Source organism: Corylus avellana, chromosome ca3, assembly GCF_901000735.1.
Source record: "Corylus avellana chromosome ca3, CavTom2PMs-1.0".
In the NCBI taxonomy this organism is placed as follows: domain Eukaryota; kingdom Viridiplantae; phylum Streptophyta; class Magnoliopsida; order Fagales; family Betulaceae; genus Corylus; species Corylus avellana.
In genome coordinates, this window is record NC_081543.1 from 17,685,350 (window position 1) to 17,713,280 (window position 27,931).

General features: G+C 34.7%; 1 protein-coding gene across 1 annotated transcript; it reads right to left on the reverse strand.

The window, feature by feature from the left end:
* Window positions 1–506: 506 nt before the first annotated feature.
* LOC132173478 (putative callose synthase 8) lies at window positions 507–27,931 on the reverse strand. Its single transcript, XM_059584984.1, has 41 exons — window positions 27,371–27,931; window positions 26,675–26,775; window positions 25,441–25,562; window positions 25,239–25,326; window positions 24,977–25,075; window positions 24,705–24,824; window positions 24,431–24,523; window positions 24,257–24,348; window positions 23,810–23,936; window positions 19,551–19,688; window positions 19,401–19,477; window positions 19,162–19,321; window positions 18,136–18,261; window positions 17,929–18,046; window positions 15,044–15,372; window positions 12,776–12,828; window positions 12,624–12,684; window positions 12,311–12,392; window positions 12,164–12,213; window positions 11,785–11,871; window positions 11,581–11,712; window positions 11,225–11,319; window positions 11,068–11,152; window positions 10,812–10,972; window positions 10,452–10,575; window positions 10,254–10,348; window positions 9,994–10,132; window positions 9,119–9,270; window positions 7,849–7,955; window positions 7,633–7,755; window positions 7,452–7,520; window positions 7,104–7,272; window positions 6,882–6,993; window positions 4,820–4,939; window positions 4,632–4,747; window positions 4,048–4,131; window positions 3,628–3,740; window positions 3,321–3,550; window positions 1,964–2,812; window positions 995–1,180; window positions 507–904 (listed from the first exon to the last, which is right to left on the reverse strand). Exons 1-41 carry the CDS (start codon window positions 27,582–27,584, stop codon window positions 674–676), a joined length of 5,829 nt encoding a protein of 1,942 aa, XP_059440967.1. The 5' UTR covers window positions 27,585–27,931; the 3' UTR covers window positions 507–673.

Consider the following 27,931-nt stretch of genomic DNA (forward strand, 5'->3'; position numbering starts at 1 on the left):
ATAGCTTCGCTTCCTTGATTATCGGTTTAACATAATATGGTGCATAACTGCATGATTTGGGGGTAGACCAGGCGATGACACATACGTTTGGAAAAGTGCAGTTGGCAGCTTAGTGGGTCGTGGCTATTAAACCATAGTGGGCCTTTTATTTGGGCCGACTGGAAATATTTGGTATCAACAATGATCATAGTACTCTGGTGATGTTTGGTATGGTTCCAAAAAAACTCCGATATTTTCATTGCATTCCTACTCAACCTTATATAGATAACACAAGTGTCACCTTAGATCGTCTCTAAAAGATAACTCAATCGACTGAGACTACGCATAAGAAAGCGGAGGTCACCAGTTCGAATCCTCCTCTCCCATCTTGTGTGGACATCTCAAAAAAAAAAAAAAAAAAAAAAGTGTCACCTTAAATCAACTGTTTGGTAAGAGAGGGATTTGAGGGCACCACAAATTATCCACAAGAAATACAATAAGCTTTTCGACATTTGAACTTGTATCTCTATAATTTAAATTAGGCAATAGCCAATATGTATGAATCATTACAATATTATGCAATTCTTCTAAAAATACAAGAATTTATCAATATTAACTTGACTTTACCTACATACAATAAAAACTAACTATTGGTACATATACACTATAAACACATCATTGGCTTTGGAAAAAATTATTTGTGCTTCTTTTTCCCTGCAAGAATTGGTTTGATTTGCAAGTGTCTATTGAAGGCCTCATTGAAAAGGAAACGAGTCTGGAAGGCAGATATAATTGGGAGCCACGCCAAAATAGCTATGGGTGCAAAAAGAACTACACCCATTCCATGATCATAAGCTTGAGCAAGTAGACGGATGAAGTACCACAGTCCTGTATTCTCTATCTTCGGCCTCACAGTTTGTGCAATCTGAAGAAACAAAAGTATTAGTTCAAAAGGAACCAGGAATAGGTGTCCAAAGAAAAAAAAAAAGTAAAAAAATTCTTCAGCTAAGCTTACCAGTATCAAGCCCCATCCGGTAGGCAAAAATGCCAGACAACACACAATTAAGTCCATAAAAGATAGATCACAGATAATGGAAAGAGTACTTATAATGGATAGGACACCAAGGAAGAGGAATGCTTTGAATAGTCTAAACCACAGGTGATATTCAGCACTGAACAGTTGTCTTCCGAGGTTGACTGCCTGCATAATATGTTCCAATTCTGTTATTTACTCAAGCAAATCAATGGATTTCTGTAGCATCTAGTATAAGCAAAAAAGAGCCTAAAAAATTGTGTTGCAAAACTTTTATAGTCAACCAGGCGTTGCCAAGCAAAATCAACTTACAAGAAAGTGTGTTAAGGAACTCTTTGTTCTGTATTCTCAGAGATAGTTATCTCAGCCCTCAGCGAATATTCAAAGAACTTTATTCCGTTTTCTAATGATTTTTCATTTAATTTTTAGTATTATTTCCTTTCAGTACTTTGGAGATCATCGGTACAAGGATACGGTTAGTATATGTTGGATTTAGACAGTTCGAAAGAAAAGTTTTGAGGCTACCAAAGACCCAGAATCAGGGATCTAGGAAGGACTAACTTCAGAAAACTTATTGGTGGTGTTGATTGAATAAATCTTTGTTCATATTCACATCTATGAATACATATATGCTAATGCATGTCAATTGAGTCATTTAAAATTTTAAATGAAAATTGCATGCAAAGACAAAAAGTTTATCTGAATGGCAGCAGTATCTCTTGGCTCAGGAGTTAGTGTAGCTAAACAATATTATCTGTAGATTTTGAACCCGTTAACTAATCATATTTTCTTCATGAGGTAATTTCTACTAACCAGAACTTTAGTAACTTCAACCAAAGTAAATTTTGAGACTATGAGATGCAATTCACGTAAACAAATGCATATTATGCAAGTAGATTACCTAAAAGCATATAGACAAAATCTCTAGTTGAGGGTAATGGTATGAATTACCTTGGCTAATAGGACAACCCCAAGAATCACAACCCATGAAAGCAGATAAACCAGAAAATTTTTGCTCTGTTGGGAGATGTCGAGGTGATAGACGAGGCCATACTGATAAATGAAAAACCTAAGAGAAAGAAGTATTTCAATTAACCTAGAACCCATCCCTGACTGACGAAGATGAGCTTGCTCATCATCCCACCAAGATTGCCAACTTTTATCCTGTTGAACTCCTATACCACCCTGCTGCCTGATCCACTTATTCCAATCTTTCCAGTCATCTACTATCTTCCCCCAACTGAACCCAGAGGGATTAAAAAGAAACGGTGCAAACAGCCAAGTGATTGACATGAACCAAATGGAATAAGTGATTAACACATAAGCCATGCTGCTCTGGTAAGACCTCCTGAACAAATCATAGACAATCAACAAGAGCAATAATTCAAATCCTTTAACAAAGTGGCTTCTTGAATACAATCTGTAGTTTTCCGTGAAGCTAGCATGAAACACAACGATCTTACGCCCAGTGGGTCTGTACTTAGCACCCCCATGCAGAATTGTTCGGCCATAGTGATGAGTTTTTGTTCCGAGGGAAAAAGTGAAAAAAACAGCAGCCAGCTGCAATTGCATGAGGACAAAATCTTTAAGGGCTGTAAGAAACCCTTTCTCAAGTCCAATCTCCATCACCATTGGTAAGCCTGTTAGGAGACCAAGCTGTATAAATGACTGGGAGGCAAGAGCTGTTTCCAAGGATTGTATGTTCCGTACTCTAGCCTCAAGAAGAAGTGCTTTCTCCAAACCACTAAGAACAAGGTATAGCTGTCCGTAGAGGAACACATAAATTGCAATCACTGATATCTGTGGATTTGTAAAGCAAATTTCAATTTAACCACAAAAATATTACATATCACCAGTGAAAGAAAAAGCATCAGCTAAGACTGTTGTTCCGGCTTGACATGAAATTTTTTTTTTTATTTTTAAAAAAATCCTTAAACATTAACTTCAGCAGAATCCATAACTTAAATATTGCAAGGGATCATTTCCCAATAATGCAAGACAGCTGCATATATGACAGAAAAACAAAGCACTTCATCAAGGACATTGGCAACTCAATTAGTTATTAATATAAGGGAACTCTCATTAAATAATTAATAGCTTTCAATTTTTTTTCCATCTATATCATGTGCCTGTCAGGTCTATTTTCTTTTTTAATTCATAGATTATATCTCATCTCATATTCAAGATTGAGTTAATAGATACATCCTTTTCGTAAGTGAAGTTGTGTTCTATAACAAATTTAATAGATTATCAGTTCACTTATGCTAAAAGAAAGAAAGGACTGTTTTTGGAGGATAGGAAGGTTTACCAGGCTACTGAAGTAAAACCCAATGGTTGTGAAATAACAAGATAGCATCCGGAAGAAATCAAACTGACGTCCAAGGCGGTATATATCACGACTTAGAGTTTGCTCACTGTTTCCATTAGCTACCTTGGCTTCAAACTTTGAGATCTGATTTAGGCCTACATCACGACCTTTGCCAACTTGCATGTACTCATGGTATGTAACACTTCCCCGCCGTAAAGTAGAATTAAATCCTACACAAGATCAGATTTATGTAGTTGTGAATTAACAATGGCTATTGGGTAAGAATCTAAATCACAGTAATTCTTACCAGCAAAAACATCTTCGCTTAAGTTAATTGTTTTGGATGCTTTGCTTATGCCACCTCTTGTGATGTGAAATACCCTGTCAAATACATCTGGATGTCCATAGTGGAATCGTACCCTGATATTAGATCAAAATCATAGGAATGAGAACTAAGCAGGAGCACATAGGTAAAGAGCAGTAGAGTTATAAAATACAACAAAAGGATTTGAGATAGCATGAAAATATTGAAAACAAATGTATCATAGATTGCAAATTTGTGAACTTTAAAGTGTTGGGACTAAGTTTAGTTGACATACCAGGCAAATATTCTACTTAACAAACAGACTTACACATGAACACATGCATGCACGTTGACATGGACAAAGACTTTCAGTAGTTGCCTTATCTTTTAAGAATGAGCGCACAAAACAATGCATCCCCTTACCTGAGAGGACTGGCAAGAAGCCGTTGACCAATGGTGACAAAGCTGGTCTCCTGATATGACATGAACCATGCTAGAGAAGACACACTGCAGTGGAGGAGAAAAGATAAAATGATTGGTGATATTTTATGCATTGAACACATAATATTGACAATAAGTCAAAATGGCCCCAAAATTTGAAGGGGAAAAACCTTCTCTTGATAAAATATTGCTCGAGATCATAGAATTATTCCTGGGTACTTTCTGTAAATATTTTATATACATAAAAAATCCATGAAGTCCATCAAATGGTTGGAGAAACTTTAAACCATAGCAAGAATTATATTCTGACATTGAAATATATTAGTGAACTTATATTAATGGGTGTCATAGAATTTGTTTTGTAACGTATGTAAGAACAATATATTCATTCAACAGACTATTCATGTTCGTATATCACTTCAACCCCCAAAACTTAATGTGCTGTACACCTCTTGGTGTAACTTATCAGACTCAGTGGACCCCAATCAGATTTCCATTTTATGGTATTGACTACTTAGCCACGTGATGTAGTAAGTGTATCATATGAGACTGGAGGAGAATCTAACCTTCCTGTGAATATGTGTTCCCTCAAACCAAGTATTGTAGGGGGCCTCCGTCCTTCGTGCTGATGAAATTCTTGGAGAAGATTTCTGATTTTGAGTGCTTCTTCCAAATAATTATCCTGAAAAAACAGACACCATAAGAACAAACATGGACATGACTAATCCATCTAGTTACTTGAGAAGGAGCCTACTTGGTTCATATCAATCGCTTGGAGAGCTTCACCACGAGTGAATATTATGGCATGGTTTTGATTTTCAGGCTTCCCTTCTCCAATATCTGGTGGACCAGGTAGCTTTATGCGATATATTACCTATTAAAGATTAAAACATATTCAACAACTGAATGCGGAAGCTTTATGCGATATATTACCTATTAAAGATAAAAACATATTCAACAACTGAATGCTGATGTATATAGGTAATTAGATTTAGTAAGGAATTCTAATAACAGATGAAGTACTAGGATGCACTTATGCATTTAATTTGAACTAAACAACTCTAATGTTTGGTTCATTGATAGGAATGCAATTGCAATCTGCTATGCGAGTTCATATTCCATAACGGTGCCCCTAACTTAATATATTGTTAATCAATAATTGCCGATGTCTGGCAACACATTTTCTTCTGTCATTCAGAATTGATAATTGCCAGTTAATGACACTGAGAATCATTTGATATAGTATTATTAGATATGAGAAAATGCTGGCCAGTGGTAAAGCATGACTTAAAATTTTTTTTTTCCAAAGTTCAAGGATGCAAGGACCTTTGAGAAGAGCTGAATACCTCTTTCATTATGCTAGTACTTGAGAACACGAGTGATTTGCACATCAAGGCTGTTCTGCCTGTAAATGTAAAGTCAATATTTCCAAAATTTTGGTGTATCTGTTGGCTAATAAGCTGACGAGAGAGGTGGGAAAGCTAGTTGACGAAACCTTTATTTAACTGTAAAGGGGCTTTCCTTCATTCAAACCTGAATTTGGCATTGTATTAGCAAATCTGTGTGCCCTATTGTTTACTGTATTATGTATTTGGGAAGTTCTTTCCGTATGCAATTGAGCTTAAGTTCATTGAAAGTTATTCCAAATGAAACATTCTTCAATTTTAATGAAAACTACCACTTCAAATTGATCTTGAAGTTCTGGTGTACTGGGGACTTATTAATGCAGCAGTTATGTTATATTTGTTAAATGGCTGAACTATAGTCTTGGGCCTTGGCCTTAAAATATAGAGTAGGTTCTATATCCCCTAGGTTTCAAGAAGTTCAAATTTGAAATTCTAAATTTAAGCCATGTAGTTATTCTATTCAAATTGATGACAATGCCGCCACAGAAATGAAAGAGTTGGGTCATCTGAATGTTTGCCAGACAATCAGTTTTCATAACAGCGTCATCAATCTGATATCAGAAGGACCATATTGTATAAAATTAAAAACTTTTAGGGGCAGAATAGAGAGTTCTTAAAATATAAGAACTAAATTAGAACCCATACTCTTTTTTGGGGAAAAAGGTAAAGTTTAGCCTAGATAATTATAGCAAGAACTCGTCAAACCTACCCAGTTAAGCCTACTTTGTAGCAAGAACTCATGAAACCTACCCTATATCTTGGGAACAGTAAATACAGTTTAACCTAGTTAATAGGAGCAAGAAATTGCAAGCTTTGTAGTTTGTGCTACTTATAATATATAAATTATCAAGAGGGTGGTAGGAATGAACGGTCCTACACCAGAATGCAAACGGTGACGTAACTAGAATTTTTCTTATTTTAGGCTAGGTAACTAAAAATTCTCCTTTTAGGATTTTAATGTCAATCACAATATTTATCACAATATTCTACAGTTGTCATACTTTGTCCACATTGTTGCTTTGTTGTATTATATTGACTTTTAGTTCATAATCAAGTTTATTTATATGTGACCTAATGTCCTAAAGCAATGTGATTACGAACATGAAAACATTAAATGCTATTAAATTAGGCAAACCTGCATTCTTACAAATAACTTCTCTTTCTATTGCTGTTAGAGCCCAATTGTTTAGTAGCTTTATTAAGTGACACATTGAACTTGTTTAATCGTTCGGCTATTTCTATCAATATTATTATTGCTACAAATAACAGAGCATAGACTAACTTTGGGAAATATATATTTACTAGGCTCTGTTAAATAATTGAACCCAATTTCCTACAGCTTACAGCCAAATATCTCAAGAGTAGTCCTATAACTTTGAATGTTGCAATATAATCTTAATAATCAACTACCTGCTCATAACCATTGACAGCTTTAACCAACAAAGAAGAATAAACCTTTCGAGGCTTGTCTTCAACAATCTCTTCTTTCTCCTCAACATAAGCAACACGGAGAGATGGGTACCTTCAAGCAATAAATGGATTATTCTGAGTCATATGGCTTCTAATTTTATAAATTACATATACAGATTGAGTACTTCTGCCTTCATTTTTTTCCCCTGGTAAAGGGATTACCTTTTCATCAAGTCAATTATGTCATTTGCATGGGGATTTCCAGAAGCTTTTTGTGATCCAAATGATTGACAAGAAATAACGTACGTGAATTTCATATCTGCTAGTGCATCTAGTTGAACTGATAACCTAGGGTTTCCTTTTTCAGAATTATCATAACCATCAAGGATATCTGGATGAGAAGAATCAGCATGAGGCAAAACATTTAGTGAAATCCTTCTTCAAAAATAATCTCAAGCAAGCTAATGGGGCATCGAATGACTTCTCACTGTATTAAGGATATAATAAAATGGGGATGGCATTTCAAACAAAAACAGCTGAATACTATGGCCCATATTCAAGATCACCAACCTTTCTCTTCAGCCACGTCAAGAAATGCTTGTAATTTTAACGCTTCTCTATAGTACATCATTCCCCTAACTGCAAATACCACATAAGATAACATAAAGAATATAATGAGGACAATCTGATAATCTGCTGTATTTGTATCAATATGCAACTTTAAGAACATTGCTAAATCTTTTTCATTCACCTGTTCTACTTAATGTTTGGCCCCTGAATGAAGCCCAATCTCTTAGCTCTTTCTCCTTCCCCTCCTCTTTTACTTTATCCAGGTCTTCATAACCCATGCGTTCTAAAAAGTTTTTACACTCATCTAAGGGAAAGAAAAATTAATGGTCATGAGCTAAGACTTGAATCCCAAAGGAAAGTCCTAAAATATATCAAGAATATCCCATCTTATAATAACCTGGAAATATCTTTTCAATGTAAAAGATGATAGAAACCTCTTGCTGGCTGGAATAAAGCTCCTCCATTGAATAATTAATATCTTCCATGTAGTGTGGAGTTATAACACTGTACCAACGAGAACTACTATAAAGATCACCATCTAGATGTTTGTATAACTGCCACAGACATATGGGGAATAGGATTCATGGTAAGATATCACTATCATTTACATACTAGAGAACTGCAACTGTGGATAAATGCTATTAGATAACTCGTATGGGTCCTTTTCTAAATGCAGAACTCAAATGCATTAATGAGGTATAAATGCCATATTACTGTCTAATTATTTACAAGAGCTAGTATTATGTTTTAATTAATTAGCTCTCTCTAGTATCCTTGAAAGAAGAGTATAATGATTTCTTCTCCCTACCATTGATCCTTGAAACGCTACGAGGTGCAAGTGCTAATAATCTATTCTCTTTCAGAGTCTACATAGTATCTTTTTGTTGTTCACTGATTCTAAAATCTAGAGTTTGCCTACTTAACCTTTTATCATCTTCAATCTGTAAATTTCAATTATTTTTAATCTTTCATATTAGACCACAATAGTAGAATCCTCAATTTCTCTCACAGACCAACAACAACCGATTATATATAGCCAAAGAATCAAAAATTGCACAAAGCATCTAAAGAGGACAAAAGAAAAAAATAAATAGAAAGAAAGCAAGAAAAGAACAGAAAGAAATGCGGACCTAAGACCCATCAAGAACAGGACAAATCATGACTACTACAAATATTTTAGCTTTATTTCTTCCCTAGCATAATTAAAAGATATGGTGTATGTTAAAACACATGAATGAGCATAAATTTCAATCCTTTTGACAATTATATTTTCATTCTTTTCAGCAATCAAAGAATCTTTTTAAAGGAGAGAATTTTTTTTTTTATGTCGAGGAACCTCTCCAAGGCAGGACCCTTCGAACCCACTCCTGCAGAGTAAACCCTGACCCCGTGCACCGCGCCCTCGGAAGTTTTCCTACACGAAATTGGTTAAATCGCTGGCTTTTCACCAAGGGGTGTGGCCACAAAGAATTGTTTGCACCCATGAAGTGTTGAACCTTAGACCTTAAAAGGATGAAAAGCCCAAGTGCTCCACCACTTGGGCCCTTGGGGTTTAAAAGAGAGAATTAAGTGTCCTAGAAAGTAAATACATCAACTAAACAAATAGTTAACAGAAAGCAAAATGCAGAAATTCACCAAGAAACAAAACTTAAGATAACAAATTTGACCTGAATGACAGCATATTTTGTACTTTAGGAGCACTCGGCATATCCATAAAGAGAGAAGTAGCAAAGAATGAGATGCGCCTCCGTGCCTCTAAGTTTGCAGGTATGTCCATTGCTGTGTCTTTGACAGTAAGCAACAAATGAAAACGCTTGATCTGCCATTGAACCCTTGGTTATTATTTCTCCTTTTTCCACATGCATGTACAGGTGCATATTTCTAATTGTGGATATTTATGTATATATGCTAATCCAGGCAGAGTGTTTGTGCAGGCATGTCTGTGCATGTTAAAGAACCTATATGGATACAATACAATATGAACACAACGTCGCATTAAAAATCTAGGATACAATAAGACAGAAATATATGAATTAATTAATATATAAAATTTGTTTCAATATATAATAAGCTAGTTGTCAGGTTAAAAGACAAATAACAAACATCAAAAGTTATAATGATGAAACTTATTTAGAAGTTATAAATAACAAAAAAACACATGATCTACGATCCATATTTGATGATATTCATAGAAGTTTAGATATACCAAAAGTTTCAAAATTTCTAAGACATTAGATTTTGCATTTTACACTTGACCCCTTTTTCTTCTTCTTTAGAATTCAACAATTGCACCAAAATTATCCATGCCATATCCTGCTGTATCATGGCATTTCTGAGCCATATCAGTGAAAAAAGATTGAAATTTCTTATATACCTACATATCCATACCGTATGTATGTGTATGGCATCTATTTTTGAAGCATGCATACTTTCTATGTTGCAAGCCCAATCAATGATTCAAGCTCAGGTATGATGAACAAACCCCAACAGATAAAAAGAAGAATAAAAGGCAAATGCTGTTGAAAGAAGTAATGAACTTCACCTGTTCATTCAGTGGATCACTATCTGGCAGAGGGAAACAGATGCAAGCAGATGACTCGAATAATTGCGGTTCAATATCTCTTGAAAAAACAGCAAAATCTGTGTCTGTCGTTTGGGATGAATAGAGCAAATCCAATATACTGTCCACATTTAAAATGAAAAATAGTCAAGTGAAGCACTTGAATTGATCCTTGAAAAGTCAGGCCAAGAAGGGAAAAAATTAATCTCAAAAAAGGGACTAGAGACTAAAGCACACCAAACCTGGAACCATTAATCATCATATCACTGGTTACAACCTCAAATATATCTTGGAGAGCTTTCACTACTTTATCACGATGGATTTCATGTCCCTCAACCTAAAACATTTCATACTAAAGGTCACTATGGTATCAAGTACAGGCTTGAAAAAATACATTCTCTACATGATTACTATGTCTTTGCAGTCAATTCGACAATTACCAGAAATTCAACTAAATCGATACATTTTGCTACTAGAGCTGGGAGCTCTTCCATCTTGAAGTCCTGAAGAAGACTTGATCTGTCAATGCTTTCTTCAATTTCATTTACTATAGCAGATATGATCCTGGAAAGCAAAGCAGAATATACCATTGCATATAACATGTAAAAGGTTAGAAAGTTAGAAGCTATCAGAATAATATTGATGATTCTAACTAAACTTGCCTACCAAGAAAGGAAAACAGAAAAAAGAAAAAGAAAAAGAAAACAATGCATATACTAGCTGAATCTTAGAAGATTCTCTATCCACACAAATATTTATATGGAATAGTAGCTTTGACCAAAAACTTTTGTCTTCTCTACCTTTTCTCCAGATTGCCGACAACAAGAATTTGAAGGGTATACTTCAATGACTCATAGCACTCCTTTACAGCATAGTACATGCACTTATCCTTTTTAATCTTTCTGAAAAGAACCTCATCCTTCCCCTCAAAATCTTTTGCAATGCTCAAAGCTGTAGAAAGCTAGTATAAATAGGAAAACTCGTTTACAAAGTGGAAAACAATAACAGAAAAAATAAAAAAATTAAATTAAAGAATTTCAAATACAAGTAATATACCTTATAAGCTAGGAGGAAAACAGGCCAACGAACCGTGCCAGAAAATATTTCTGGTGACATAGGAATTGTCATCAAATCCAACTCCCTGGTCATGGAAAGCTATATGTTTAAGGTCTTTTCTTAGATGTCATGTGACAATAAAAACAAATAAAATCACCTGTTGCTTATCAGATCCTCTAATCGAAACTGTTTGACAATTTGATTCCATACTAGAGCAAACCTGGAAACACCATTTTTTTCATTTTCCAACACCTGAGGCAATCAGTTTAATGGTCAGAGCGAGAAAATAAAGAGACACTTCAAGAGATATATATTTTTTTTGATAAGTAATATCAATTCATAAATAAGCGCAAAAGGGCGCAACTCAAGTACACAGGACGTATACAATAGGACTTAAGTATACAAAAGCCTTTAAACTGAGAATAAAGCACATAAATCTAAGAATTCAGCAAGTGTTAATGCTTGCGATGAATGCCACATTACAACAACATTGCACTAAAAAAAAACTTATACCTTCTGAAATCTGTTTTGAAAGAAACCTTTTCTTTTCTTCTGATCATTCCTTGACAAGGGTGGGATAAGGCAGAAATTAAATGCATGAGGCAAGGAGTGAAATCTACTTCTCAGCATTCCCGAAGTCCGAATCTGTAAGCAAAAATTAAGGCTGAGAGTCTGAGACAACTATCACATTAATTTGTTAGGAAAAATACCGCTTACCTCACCAAGGTGATGCAAAATACCATATAGCCCACCAAAGATCGTACAGAAAACAGAGTACCATATCTGTGTGTCCATAAAATACACCTGGGATACCCCAAAAAAAAAACAAAAAAAAAAAAAAAAAATTTAAAAGAAAGATAAAGTACGTCATAAATGAATGTCAAGCATTAAAAAGATCTTGCAAATGAAATGTAAGATACCTCCAGAACTTAAAGATATCGTACTTTAAGAAGGATTTAGATTTTTTTTTTTTTTCTTTTTTGCTTTGTTGGTTGAATTTTATATTTCAAACATTGAGAATCAACTTGTGTCCAGGTCAAACTTCTAAAGAGCGTCCATCAAAAGGACTGTTACAGATATTGTAATCAAAACTCACAACTATGATAGGTGCCCATACAGCAACAATTGCACCAGCATTACTTTTGACTGCAACAAGAGAACAAATTATTATTAGAGATACTGACATCAATAGTATTCAAATTTAACTCTCTAAGCACATAATATAGAAAGGAATAACAGTTACCTTTTGGGAAGAGCTCATGCCATTCATAATTTTTCACACCAATTCCCATGATTTGTTTTGTGGGTGCCATGAGTGGTTTTATCTGCACCAATAATTTGAATTTCAGATGCACATTTCGAAACATGGTTGAAGTGAGAAATATAGCATATTACTAGTTGACACACTAAATCTAACTAATTAGCAGTAACATTGTGCCTTCCCAACTTATATATATATATAGTGCCAAAAAAGTTTAACTATTTCACAAGACCCATCAGAAATCACAGTATTATAATGTCATTTCATAATATAAACACAGTTACATTCAACTCACCTCAAAAAAGTAGCTGAACAAAAATTTGCTTAACAGTACTAGTACCCAAAACAATGTGTACCTATATAGTATGAAAAGGATAACATTAGGAAAGAATTAACAGAAGTACACTATCAACACAAATGTAGAATGGTGAGTAGTATAGCATATACATCAAGACGGAAACTTGGCCTTCTTGCATCCCACGTCCCACATATATTCTTGGCTACATGATGGAAACAAATTTTTGTCCAAACCAAAAGTCAATACAATGAAAACATAAGTCCAAAACCAAAATTCAATATGATGAAAACATGAGATAACTCACATGCACCATACAACCATGATGGAGAAAGGAAAAAATAAACTCTAGCACAATAGAATTTAGTAATGTATCTATACTGCAGATAAAAAGAACACCTTATGGATGTTATTTTGAATTACTAAAGTGTCCCAAACCATTATATGCTAGAAAGGTAATAATTGCAATTTACTAAATACAAATTGTTGGCAATACACAATGATGCATAAAATAAAAATATATGGTAAAAGAGATGCCTATGACAACTTGAACCATAACCTTTTTACTGAGAAGAAACAATCTCTTATTTCTATATTTGCTTTTTGATATTAAATACCAAAAAATGGATTCACTGCAATCAAAATACAGAAAAAAATAAATAAATAAAAAAAATAAAAAGAGGTGCATCAACTTCGCAAACTGTTTTCTAGCACACTATCAATTCCCACAATCTAGTCACATTGATATTTATTTCATATTACTCCGTTGGATTTTGAGTTGTGCTTGACCCAACCCAAATGGGCACCCATAGTTGGCCCATTTAGCTTATTAGATCAGCTGTTAAGATAAGAGTTCAATTAAATTTAAGAGTTAAAAATTCACTCAATCTACTTAGAGAAAGAGTCTAGCTACAACTAGAATTGTGGAACTATAATACAAATGAAAATAATTACTAGAAAATAAGAGATTACAGAGCACTATTTCTCATCTAACATAAGAATTCTTTGGGCTCTAAGCACCATCATTGAAAGCTAGCATTCTTGTACTGTGGAAAGTATTGAAAGTTGCTCACATATTAACCCATCAACCACGAGTTCTCGAGTTTCTAATCATAAGGAGTATTATTGAAACAGATGTAGATCCAATTTTCTGCTGCATTTAAGTAGGATTTCATGAAAATCCTTAAGGTACATGTTTTATATACTCTATATGAGATCATTACTTATAAAAAAAAAATATATACTCTATCTGAGATCATATCCATTTAATACATTTGTTTATACGATCTTACATGTTTTGTTAACAACTCATATTTCAATCCTTGAATCATGCAATACAACAACATTTTTTTTTTTTTTCTTTTTCGTTTGTACAGCTTAGTGATTTTTATGGTCTCCAGTAGACGTCTACCTAGAAAAGCCAGAATTCCATAACCAATGACAACATAAATTCGACCTTGGAACAACTTCTAATGGCGTTTCACTTATCCATGTACTACTTATGATGTTTATAAACAGATTTTTGGCCATTAATACAATACAGCCTTTATAAGTCAAAGGTGATTTTTTTTCCAATACTGTCAATAGAGGAATGCTACACTTCCCATAAATTTTATCCAAAATTTTCTCCCCAAATGATGTGTCACAAATCCATGAGATGGTGACACATTTCCCAAAATTATAGATTACATAGAATTGTGACGCATCATTTGAAGAGAAAAATTTGGAAACTTTTTTTGGAAAGTGTAGCATTTCTTCTGTCAATATAGTCAGTCTTCTTGGTCTACTAATGTCTTCTTCCACAGATTTCTTAAAATAGTTTTAACTTGTTTTCTAAAAGGCTTAAAACCTAGTTGTACTTCAGACATCTTCTTCTACTCCTTTTTTCTCTCTATCCTTTAGGGTATGAACTCAATAAATATAAACCTTGCATCTAATGATATTATACAATGCTGTAATTAAGAATAGAACGTAACTGTTTTTAGTTTGACCACTTGCATAGCATTTCCCCTCCATGATGACATCTTCAATAGTTTATGTATCCTTAACTATGCGTTCAACTTGAAAATCATATTTTTCATATGTTTCTTAACCAAAAATAAATAAAAAATCACCAGTGTCTTTGATGTCACTATTTTTTTTTTAGGTGGGGGGGGGTTAAATTTCGGTGTCATTGACTCAAATCTGATCATTATTAGACAAAATTAGAGAAATCACTTTTAAATAAACCTGTACAACTTATGCGCATATAATGAAACCCTAGGTTCAATATTAGAAGACAAATTTATTAAATATTTTTTTTAATAAATTTATTATAGATTTTTTTTTTTTTTTGATAAGTAATAAATTTATTATAGATTTATTATAGATTGACCGGAATGTTCTTGCAAAAGAGCTTGTAAGCTCTATAATGAACTGACCTGTGTCCACCATGACAGAACTGTCCATATCCGGCAATTTGAGATCTCAATATACTTGCTAACAGCAGGAACAAAAAATAGCACCATGTCAACTGCATTTGTCATCATGTAAATTGCAACAGCAACCATATAGGAAGAAAAACACCATTCTCCAACCCAGCTCCCATATTTTGAGGAATAACAAGTATATTTTCTCCTAGATTTAGCATAGCACACAGGAAGAATGATAGTCCATATCAGTGCAATGGCCATCTTCATTACATGTTTCATCTTTTGAGAGAATTCCATTGCACCTCTAGCTTTCCATGTAAAGGCAATGTCAAGAATTGCTGCAAACAAAAATACCTTTTAGATTCCATTTTTTTCTACATGTGAGTGTGTTTGTGTGACAGAAGTGAGAGAGAGAGGGTGTCACACCCCCAGCCTGGAAATGCTGAGTGAAAGGGTGCAACTGTCATTTTGCACCAAGCACAGCTTAGTACCTAATGACAAACTGACGAATTAGTCCAAAAACCTTTACAAAAATTTTCTACTGCTGCAACCTCTACATATCTACCAAAACAATCTATCAAACTAATGGCAAGTTTTAACTCTTAATGCTCTGACAAAAATCAAAATCATCACCTAGTTGGTAAGGCTACGCAATCAGAACCTAATTTCTGATATTACCACTGTCACACCTCCAGCCTAAAACCTCAAGAAAAAAGGCACAATTGTCATTTAGTATTACACCCATCCTAGTGAATCTTAACAATCTACTGATTGGTACAGGAACATTTATAAGTTTTTCACTATTGCAGGGTATAAAATAGGGAGGGAGGGAGGCAGACAGGGAACTATGCTACTTAAACACTGAAGCGATATAAAATCTAATGAAATAACAAAGAGAATTACTTATATTGTCTGATAGCTTGGACTGTTTTGGACAAAAATGTGTAGCTCATTACAAAATTGTCCAATTTAGAAAGACCAAAAATTAACCAACTGTGACAGGTAATTGTGTGAAAATCTGATTTTTGCCAAGGTACTACTGTTTTGTAGCACAAATTTGTTGGAACTGAAATGATGGTTTCGCTTCAACAAAAACCTACCAAACCGAATATAGATATCCAGATTATTCCAGAAAGCAACTGTGTCATAATGGTCCTAAGATACCAACTTATGACAGGTGATCAAGCAAGCATGCAATAGAATAATATCACAGCCGAAAATTACACAAGAAAGAGAAACTAGAGAGAAAAATTGCTAAAGCATCATGAAAAGAGATTAGGAAGACCCTAAGTTTATAACCACAAACTCCTTGAAAAAAGGGGAAGAAAGAATAAAGGGAATAATGCAACTGTTTTCCTTGCTATGAATATTAAACAAAATCTTTGTAGAAAAACACTGAAAACATTGCAAAAATACGGTCTCTAGTACTGCACATTTCCAATTAAAATATAATCTGACCATTTAGTTAGCCATTACTCTAGGATACTATTCTCTGAACTCGATCTGACATAAAAACCCATAAATTTCCAGCTAAAACCTCCGACCCTTTAAAATTGACTTTGTTGTGATACTAGGGATGACTTAATGTGGAAAACTGACATAAAGTGAGAAATGTATAAGATATCTTGCTCATATAAAGAGAGTTGTTTTCTGCAAATTGGCTGTGGTATAAATCTTGAAAAGACCACTTTTGGATGAAAATCAACTGGTGCATGAAGTTTGAAAAAAAAAATACTAATAAAAAAAACCACTCATGGTTCTTGGGATCCTTTATTTTGCCTTCAACCTCTTAACATGAAGTAGTTAATAAGTTTCAACCACTCATGAACGGATCTCTACAAAATTTGTCTAGCTTCTCTTTGTAAGTTTCAAAGATTTTGCATTGAATTAGCTACTGCAGCACAGGGAAAGGGAACTACAAAGGAAAGGTAAGGAGGAGATACAAATTTTTAAGGAAGAAAATGAAGTATTTCCAAGAAAGGCAAGGGGTAGGCATGTTGTCCTTAGTGAATGGCATTTATGGGGATCTAGAACTCTAGCTAAAGCATTGAAAGGATTAAGTGCTGATGAAACCAGTTGATTATCTGAATGCTGCTGTCTTAAAGAATATTCAACATGGTGGTTTAGCCATTAGGATTGTGGGTACCCAACCAACAAACACCTCTAATGATATCCTTAGGCCATCTAGGCATAGAATAGGAAACAAAAGGGAGGGATAACAATATCAAAACAGAAAGAGGGCTAGAAGATAATGGCACTAATGACGGTTCACTATCTTCAACATTTAACACTCCCTTTACAGAAACTGAATAAGAAAATGTCCATGAAAGGAGTTATACAAGAAAATGTTCAGAATAATAGTACAACCTTTATAATGCTAAACTATCCAATTGAAAAAAAAAAAAAAAAAAAAAAAAAAAAAAAAAAAAAAAAAAAAAAAAAAAAATGAAGAAAAAAAGTCGCGTGGCTTTAGGCACTGCATGTTGTGATTTGGTACCAGAACTCAATGTAAGAAAAACAACCAAGGACCTTCTTGGAAATTGGGAAAATTTGACAGCTGGTTAGTAAATCTAATAAGGTGCATTGATGCCCAAGAAAAAAAAAAAGCTTTGATATAGAATGCAAAAAAATTAAAGGTGCTTCTGACCAAAAACTTCTATTGCATAACAAGCACCGTTGAAAACCCTGTTTGTGGCAGTGTTTGCACAGAAACCAATCATATGGTGGCTCACTTTCTTTTGATAAAGATTACTGTTGTTTTAAGAAGAAATTGGAAAAAAAGGAGGAAACTCAGGTCGAACCTAGTAATATTTTTTCATCATATCTGTCTGTATCTGCACAGTAACGTGCTGGTATTTTCCTAATACTAAATAATAGGAAAGATAGCAACATACCTTGTATGAGTTTTAGAATTGCAGAAGTGATGAAGATGCTCATTATGTCCTCGAATATTACTATGTTGAACAATTGAAGTGGAGATCCCAAATCATGGCAGGCCATAATTATCATTGCCTAGGAAAAACATAAATTATTAAGCAATCTGGCAAAAACATCGCAAGATGCAAGTGGTCCAAAAGCATTTAACTAGGCTCTAGGCACACCTGAAGGGATAGAATAAAAAAACTCCACATTCTATCAAAGCTCCTAAATATCTGCCAAAATGAACGGATCTCTACAAAATTTGTCTTCCCTAGCCATTTTGGTTCATGAACTTCCTCCATGGTAGCCTGTGGGAAAAGAACAAGTGAGAGTCTTTAGGAATAGGGTAACGAATTGAGCAGTGAGTCATGCAATTGGAAGAAATATCCAAAACTAATCCTCTTTTTCCCACTAACCCTAGTAGGGGGAAAAAAGAAAAAGAGAAAAAAGCAGACCTGGAAGGATTGATCCCAGTGGATACAAAAAGCAAGAACAGGCTCAGCTGTCGAAAAGGCAGTGAAAGTTATCCTGCCTTTTCATGCTAATCATATGGGATAAATATATGGAACCTTCTGCATAAAATCCTAATAAAATTTAAAGCAAGATGGTTCTGACATATTTTATTGAAAATGCAAATACATTTAACTTTTGCTTCCACAAGCAAATGTATTCATTTATGAATATGCTATAATATTGACAATTTTGATGTCACAATCTATCACAGCAACGCAAGAACCATTCATGATATAATAGATCCTAGTATTGATTGAGAAGAAAAATCAATTATCACTTCATGTGAGAGAAAATGGCAAGCTTATTCAATATATCTCAGGTTTCATGATCTCTTAACCTGCCAAAACATCTACTTTGCAATCAAATTTTATTTAAACTGGAGAATACTCTGATATTTTAACTGCATAAACCATACGCCACTCATTTCATATTGTATTCTACTAGGGAGTAAGAAAGCGCCCTAAAGTATATTGTTGCATCATGCGAGACAAAGGACCACTTATATACTTATGTCTATGCTAGTAATAACATGCTTTCTAATCTCTTTAACAAGCTATAAACACCAGAGAGCTGTTGTGCACTGCGAAGATATATATTTATAAAGATTACTTTTTTATTCAAACATAATGCAAATCATTATATTATTCATTGCAGGCTGAAATAAAGAGCCAATTAGAGTAATAAATATAATTTACCCCCATTTCTGTATCTTTCTTCTCTTCTCTCTTCCTCCTTTGTTCTGCAGTATTATGTGCTACCGAAGCATCTTTAGCATTAGATTTTTTTGAAGGCTGTACACAAAAGAAATTGTGGTCTAGACGCATGGGCCAACCTATTTCAAAACAAGCAGGAGACCTGCAGAAATAGCATATATAAATAGCTTTGTTTTAATTTCTTGAAGCCCAACTTGGCAAAAGCACAAATTCATTCTAACCAGAAATACTCATTCAGATCATCATAGTTTCTCCATGTAGAATGGTCAGCTGTCCCACTTTTGCTTTTCTTAGCTTCCTTCAATTTTTAACAAGAAAGTTAGTTTTTAGACAGGAATATACATTGACAGGGTGCAATCAAGAAGAAGTACCTCTCTTATAACCCTGTAAATGGGAGTAACAACATTGTTAAGGAAGGATTCAGACTCTCCTCCATATGCTGGCATAACCTTCTCCCAAGTTGTCAAGCTAACAGCATCAGTTAACATAGCATGCAACTCATATGCCATCTTCATGAAAACAAAGAAATAAAATAATAATAAGACATGAAATATATTGATACCCACACTAATGTTTGCATGCATTACCTTAACAGCATATATTGGGAAATGCATGGGAAAGCGGCAAGTTTAATCTAGAGAATAGTTTCCCCAACTAGTGAATTGCTCAAGAGGTATACTTTTGCGTAAACTTTAATTGGCTGTTTTTGTTTTGGCTTAAAATGTTTTACATACTTCTGGGGTTTGGTCTAACAAAAAATGCTGATCAACAAAAAAATCTTTGGGTGAAAGGAAAACTAAACCAAAACACAATCAAATGTATTACATTTTTAAGAAGCATAAAATGTCGAAACTCCCAAGCCTGCCCCTCACCCCAACTCGATCCAATCATCTTTTCTAGCAAAATGCAACTAGAGCTAGTATGAATTGATAATCAAAACATATATGGATATTTTAGGTTTTCATTAGGAGTTTTTATTAGTTGGAACTTCCATTTATCTTAAATGCTACTTGAGATCTTAAATTCTATCACAACCAATCTTTTTTTTTTTCCTCACCTCCAGCCTCCTATCTCTCCCTCTCTGGAAATTTCTGTGTTCTTCATCCCTTCACCACATCACTCCTCCATTGACAATGCCCTTCTCTCCTTTAACCATTTGTTCACTTCCCTCCAATTCCAACCTCCCCTCTCCACCAAGACTCCCTCCTTAATGGCATCGTCATCCTATAAAAGAAGACCGTGGGCAATGCAGAATTTTCAAATGACCCAAAGGCTAAGAGCCTGTTTGGGATTGAGTTTGAGGGTCCTAAAAATGCTTTTAACACTCAAAAAGCCCATTTGAAAAAAAAAGTACTCGTTTGGTAAAAAATTAAAAGCATTTTTAAGGGTCCAAAAAGCCTAAAAATTGCTAAAACACACTTTTACTAAAAGCTTAAAAATGAAGCTTTTGCCCAAAAGCTCTTTTTGACTTCAAAGCTCTATTTATCAAACGCAATCCCAAACAGACTCTAAGTCAATAAAAGTGGCTCCCACTATGTCGCCATTTCATAGCGCATGGTTGGATCTGAAGATCACGAAGGCAAGTAGAATGCCGGCAAGTGGGTTTTCAATGGTTGATTGACATGGTGGTCTGGTCAAGTTTTCAGGGTGACTATTTTTGCAGATTTTAGTGGTCAAGGGCATTTGGGTGAAGGGCATTAATGATGGGTTTTAGTTATCAGTGTGGCAATGTTTTGGTCATTTGGGGGGGTACGTGTGATGGATATGAATGTTATGGGTCATAGATGTGGGTCTTCCACGCTGTAGGGAGTGCAGTTGGTGGTCGGTTTGTAGTGGTGGTATGGTGTTTAGGCCACTTGGCTGTGGGGGTTTGTGGCGATTTTTAGGGGATTTGGGCTATAGGTGTTGGAAAGAGTGGTGTTTCAGGGTGATTTTAGAGGGATTTGGGTTGTCATGAGTATGTCTAGAAGTGTTGCGGTGGTGTGTTTAGGTGTGCAAGAGTGTAACAAGTTTGGGTGTTCTGGGTCATAGACGTAGGTCTTCTAGGCCGTGGGGAATGGAATTTGGGTTGTGAATATGTAGAGCATGTGGCCTATTCATGTCTAGCTGTGCGGAGGTAAGAGTTTTGGCCGTGGGATGCAGTGGCGATAAGTTTTGGACAGTTAGATCAGTTGTGGTGAACATCACCTACATGAGCAAGCACAAGATGAAAATATTTTTGTCGTTGTTTTTCATCCCAGATTATTTCGGCTGCGGTGGCAGATAATGATTTTAGGTATGAGCCAAACTGAAAATTTCTTCGGAATCATTTTCAAGGGTTCAACCAAATGGTGAAATGTTAAGGATTTTCTCAAAAAATGTTTTTAGTGAAAATGGAAACATCAAAACAAACACAAGTAAATACTAGTGCTATCTGCAAACTATAATCAAGCTCAAAAGTCATTTATTGTGGAAGTTAACAAGTATCTCATGCTTTGATGAGCCAATGTCAAAAGAAATAGTAAATAAAAAAAAGAAACAAAAAAATTCAGAATATCTAGTCATATGTGATATGCAGAATTAGAAGTTACTGTATAATGGGAGAGTTCCATAAATCCTTCAAAGTTCAAACAAACTCAGAAGTAAATGTAGCTGTACAATCTAGAAATGTTTGAAATTTTGTGCAATCTAACAACGTTTGAGATTTTCATTCGTTTAATCACAATAGCTATGCTATAGGAAATATAGTAAAGACCAGCATGTCATGATTATAAATTTAAATAAAGCAATCGCATCGTCTTTACTGTGAATTTTCTTCTTAGCTCATCACATAAAAGGCCTAGCTCCCTTTTCTAATTATTTGAGAACAGGCTTATTAATCATCCAGAATCTTCTCAAAACTGGTCTTCTGAATCCTCTAGAGCTGGTAAACCAACTTTTATCTTCCAAGATGATACCAAATATTCCAAAACATCAAGAAAATAGAAAAGCATTCCTAAATAAGAACTACCATAAGACAAAGAACCAGTTTGGGAGGGCTCAAGCTTTTTAAAATTGCAGCTTTTTTGATAAGATGAAATACTTTGAGGGTTGCTTATCAAAGCCACCTAAAAAGCACAAGCTGCTTTACAAAATTGGCTAAAAAAGCAGAAGTACCCAAGTTAACAAAGAGCCTGCAAGAAACTCCTAGTTTTTAAAATTTTAAGCATCATCCAATCAAATGAAGCCTAAATAGGTAGTTCAACCAAGTGATGAATATATAAGATGATAGAGGCTTCTTCCAATAAGTATCTTTATCAATTCACTAAGCACTGTCTCCCATATATTTGTTCTAGTTTTATCTATAGTACATACAATCTTGGAACTTCCAATGGCATAAGCTTCTGTTAAGGAGGATCAAACTGTAGTTCGATCAACTTCTTACTAATAGGTAAACAATCAACTTGTTGCTGATTGTCAATTATCTCAAAAGGCTGCTAAGGTATATGAGCCTTTGTTGCGGGAAATCAGATGACCTAGAAACGTTAGACACTACATATGGCAGCAATTGCAGTGCCGAAACAAACTATATAGCTTCCTTATAACAGCTTACACAATGATGACTATATAGCTTACATCTGGAAGTAAATGATTATTTTGCTTCAGATCGGTTAATGGCCATAATTTTTATCATTCCAATGAGCAATATCAACAGAACAAGTTGGGGCTGTCTTCACTTAGTTTAACTGAAAAACCAGTTCAATAACATTTGTCACAATCTAACTATCTAAGAAAGTACGAATTTCTTGTGTATCTTCACTTAAACTCAAGTGAACATCTATGAAATGCTGGCAGTGACCAAGAAAATTTCTGCAGCTTGGAACGAATAAAAAAAATACTTGTTGCAAATCATAAATAATTTGGGGTTAATCATATAATCAGAAACTACATAAACGAGGAAGGACTATGGGTGATAGTCACTGAACCACCATACCTTCTCGTTTTCTATTCTCCTTTCCGTCTTTGCTTGTGTCTATATCTTCTTTTTCCATTCTTTACTACTTCCATTTAATAAATTTAATGGAAGATATAGGGCAACAATTCTTTGTCATAGATAATATAGATACGAGTCCTAGGCTGTACAAAAGCAAGAATCACAGGCAAAACTACATTTTTACATTTACAAACATACACATATATCTATGTGTGTATATTAAATTGTTCAGAAGAGGCATTACTAACATTTTCTTTTTCTTTTTTTTTTTCTAGGAGCATAATTAGCTTACTTGGAAAAGATAACATCATAAGAAAATTAATAGTTGCTTAAATGTGCCTTTGCTCCTCTATATTGTTGCAAGAAACTTTTGTTTAGTTCAATATGATAATACTGATGTATTCTTAATATGAATGCTGTTCAGTTCTAGGCGATTTACTAATGGAAAGGATCTTTCAGATAGCAATTCCAACAGTTACCAGGAGTACTATAACAAACAGGTTCCTCTCAGTCATCGAGTTAGAGCGGTTTGCTTTCAAATCTCAAGAATAAGATCCCTATCAAAATATCCAGATTATGCTACTGTCATGTGAAAAAATGTTGAGATGTACTTCAACTGCCAATTAAAAAAAATCCTATATCAGCAACACTGTAGACAGAAATTAATTTTTGGCTCACATGGTGAAAAATATAACAGAGACACTCAGGCATGAAACGCAAGTTTGCAGCCTCCCCCCATATAAGAAGGTAAAGCCCTATATATAAAAGTTTGTATTGTTGGCCATCTTGTTTCACACTAGGCAACCTGCACAGACGATAGTATATTTTAGTCAGGAAATAAACTGCAAATCTTCAATAAACCCAAAAGGAGAATAAAGACAATGTGAAAAATAAAGAGATATGTTGGGAAGAAAAATAATATATGACAGTAAGGGCAGCAGGAAAAAGGAAGAAATATGACAAGCACAAAGAAAGGAATTAATTGCAAATATTTGGTGAAAACTAAAAACTACAAGCACAACAGGTAGCAACATTACATCATTTTGCTAACATATAAGAGCAGATCACATAAATTTCAAATTACGTTGATGCAAAGCAAGGAGCAAATTAGATCACTTGTCTTACCAAATGTTGCTTTTTCTCCCCAGAAATTTGCACCAATTTGTATAATTCTTGAAGAACTTTCTCATTAATTCATCCACAGCACCATCTCCTAACTGTTAAAGATAAGAATATCAAACATTACAAAGTCAAAGGTAAAGCAAGACCAAAAACATTTAGTATAAATAGTAAAAACACCTTTGAGTTAGATCTCTGGTCATGAGTTTGCCGAATGTGTATGTTAGCAAGGAGTAGAATCAGATGCTCCTTCTGGTTAGCTACATTATCTTTCTGATTGAGACACAGTAAAAAAATCAAGATAATATTCACTGACTGAAAGTAAGCAGATTAGAAAATAGAGGACTATGTCATGAATTTCCAATTTGCCATCTTCATATGTGATCTGATACCACGCGATACAGCACAGAAGAATAAGAAGGGAAGTAAAGCCAAAATTTTGAGAATAAATGACCTGAAATCCAAACCAATACTGAAGAAAATCAAACAAATCGCTGTCTCTCCCATGTCTCTGAACATCTTGGGCAGAACGTAAACCACGAATATTGCGGATGGCAGCAAGTGCAACCTTAATCTGTATCATTTCATTAATTTATTAGCTTATTAGGATACTTGTTAGACTCCATTACAGCTTAGGCATGATGCAACACTACGCACAAATATAAACACTAGACAGATTAACTGGATTAAGAAGTAAAAAATCTATTTATCCATACAGAAGCAAACCTCACGAAGTTGCATAATTGGTTGCTGAATACTTCCGTGATCAAGTGGCAAAACGTTGAACTCAACCTTTCCATGCATGCTAGCTCTATCAGCAAGGGCCTATTGTAGGAGAAGAAAAGAGTAAAACTAAGAACAAAACTGCTGGCATTTTAGGAACCTGCTAGTGTTTCATTAACTCCAAATTATAATGAATGGGAAAAAATGAAAGATAAATAGATAGAGAAGAAAAGAAAGAAAAAAAGCAAAAAGACAAGAAAACCACCTGAGGACCATCTGTAGTCGTTACTGTCTCCAACACTTCATGCAATACAACAGCAATACTATGTGCATCTATCAACCTCTCTCTGTCACTAATTAAGATCAAACTAATCAGATTAATTAGGCTTAATGGACACAAACTGGTACACACTGACTTTACCTGAATAGAAGGACAATAACATATTCTAAAAATAAGGCTTGATTACCTATTGCCGAAATCAATTGATCCACCATGTTTAATCACATAGTCTTTGTATACACAATAAACACGTTTCAGTTCACGTATATCACTCTTTTCCTTCCTTTTCCTAGCCGTGGCTTCTTCATCCTATGATTTCATAAAAGCGGAGAAAGACATGAAAATTAAAAGCATTTAAAAAAAAGAAAAAAAAAAAAAAAAGCAAAAAGCAAAAGAACATGATAAAGCTAGGTGATAGAAGTTAAGAGGCACAGGAAAACTAACTGGAAACACAAGAGAATAAGCATGATTGGAAAATATGATACTCCAGAAAATAATTATACTCATTGACAGTCTTAATGTTCCAAGAGGTCATGGAACGAAAACTTCATAGCTTCGCAGCTAAGACAGTTCTTCTGAGACTGGTTTCCAAATAGATAGCACAATATAATGATATGTCATTTAATATAACCAGGTGATATTACATTATTGGTGAAAAAGTGAACAGTAGCACAATCCCAACCGCCAATCACAATTTGTATTTCTCTTACTAGCAGAAACATTTTGTGCAGCTTAATAAATTTTAAGTTTTGACTATGAATCAAACATAAGCAACTGAAGGAACTGATTTGTGGAAGCATTTGAATGAATAAGAACAGCAAATAGGGAAGCTAGAAACATTAACCTAACTTGCTTTGTGACTCCTGAGGCCTAAACATTTATATATCAAATGAAGAATTGCGAATGTATGAATATAAAATTATATGTTGGTCTTATTCGCAATCCATTTTTATCCTTGGATGGGCTTAGTGAGTAAGAAGTCACGGTGGCAAGCATAAAAGAGTAATGCTACGTATTATACTCCCATCTCACTAGGGTGAAGCCCATCAACCCTTGTTTTTTTAAAAAAAAAAAATCAATGGCTAATAGGCACTGCCACATTAACCCAGTAAAATTGAGGTAGAATGGGAGTGTAGTAATTAGCATTAATCAACATAAAATTATGTCAAAGACGTGACTATATGCTTAAGCTAAAGCACAAAGTATCACAACCGCCAACTTATAAACAAACGTAGACACAAAATTGCCATTCACTAACTGTAAGAATATCATTTGGTGAATAAAAGACAAGATTAAACAAAATTAAAGCTAGTTGTCCTACACATATTGATGCAAGCAAGAAATTAGAAAAGCAAATCTGTCATCACCCAGTAAGCAAGTTCATATGTTTATAGGACAAGCTTCAATGTGTGTGTGACTACCTTTTCAAGTCGTTGAAGTAGTGAAGTTTTGAATTGTCGAACACCCCGCCCGCCCGAAGTGGGGTCCATGTAATGTGCTATTTCAAAGGCATGGAAGCGACCTGCCAAGGAACACCATTTAAGCAATGCGAAATATACTATGCTTTGAACTAAAGTGAAACTTGAATCTTTCTTACAGGACTAGGTTCTGCCGGCTTACACATTGACGTGTCAATTCAAAGAAAAGACACACTCCTTACTAGAAAGTGTAGTTTTGGTACCCTAAATTGATGTAAATTGACAGAGACATTATTTGCCTCTTTTGCTTGTTTAGGCAAAGAAGGAAAGAAAAGAAAATAGAGTAATAAAACTTGAATCATTAACCTTTAAAATCTAAGCAAAAAAGACCTCCACTCAACTATTCCTAACCCAATTATTTGGCCAACTTAATAAATAATATCATTTATGGGAAATATGATCGATTTCAGCCTCAATTTGAACAAGAAAGACACAGGCCATTCTATTTCTGAAAATTACAAATCAGAAACCCACTTCTCCAATTGTCCAATACAGGCAAACAAGAGAGAGTAAAATGAAAATCTTAACAAAAATGTGAACCAACATACCCTGCCTTAGCCAGAACCTTATATAGTTTCATTCATCCAATTGAAATAACATAAAAACAAACCCAACTGCCCAGAAACACAAACAACTTACAAAGATAAGCAATACGAGGCTCCTCGCCTCCAACCAAATTGGCAACTCGAAGAAACTCCTGGATTTTGGATGCCAAAGAGGGTGGCAAGCGTTCACTCTCAAAAGGCTCGTGGACGAGATCATGGGCGGAACTAATAGTAATTGCCCTTGTAAGAGGTGTTGGGTACTCTGTGTCGACTTCATAGCTAGGCTCTGCAACCACAATCTCTGCCATTGCCCTGAGCTCAAAGGGGTGGTGGCTGGGAATGATGAAGAGTGAGAAGAAGCAGACATGGGTGCAGTGTATATATATATATATGTCCTTGTTATGGGGAGATTGCTTAATGAGGTTTGCTTCAGTCTGCTTTCTTCAGCTTTACGGAGTGATTGGAAAGCGGATTATGATCTTTTCCTTTTGCTTTTGCTTTTGCTTTAGAAACTGGGTTGTTGTTTACTTGTATTCTAGCTTTTTGGTCTTTGGTCTGAGAGAAGGAAGAGAAGGAAAGGGAAGGTGAGTGACGGAAGGAAAGGGAAGGTGAGTGACGGCTTCAGTTGGCCTTTGCCCTTTGAAGGAAATGTAAA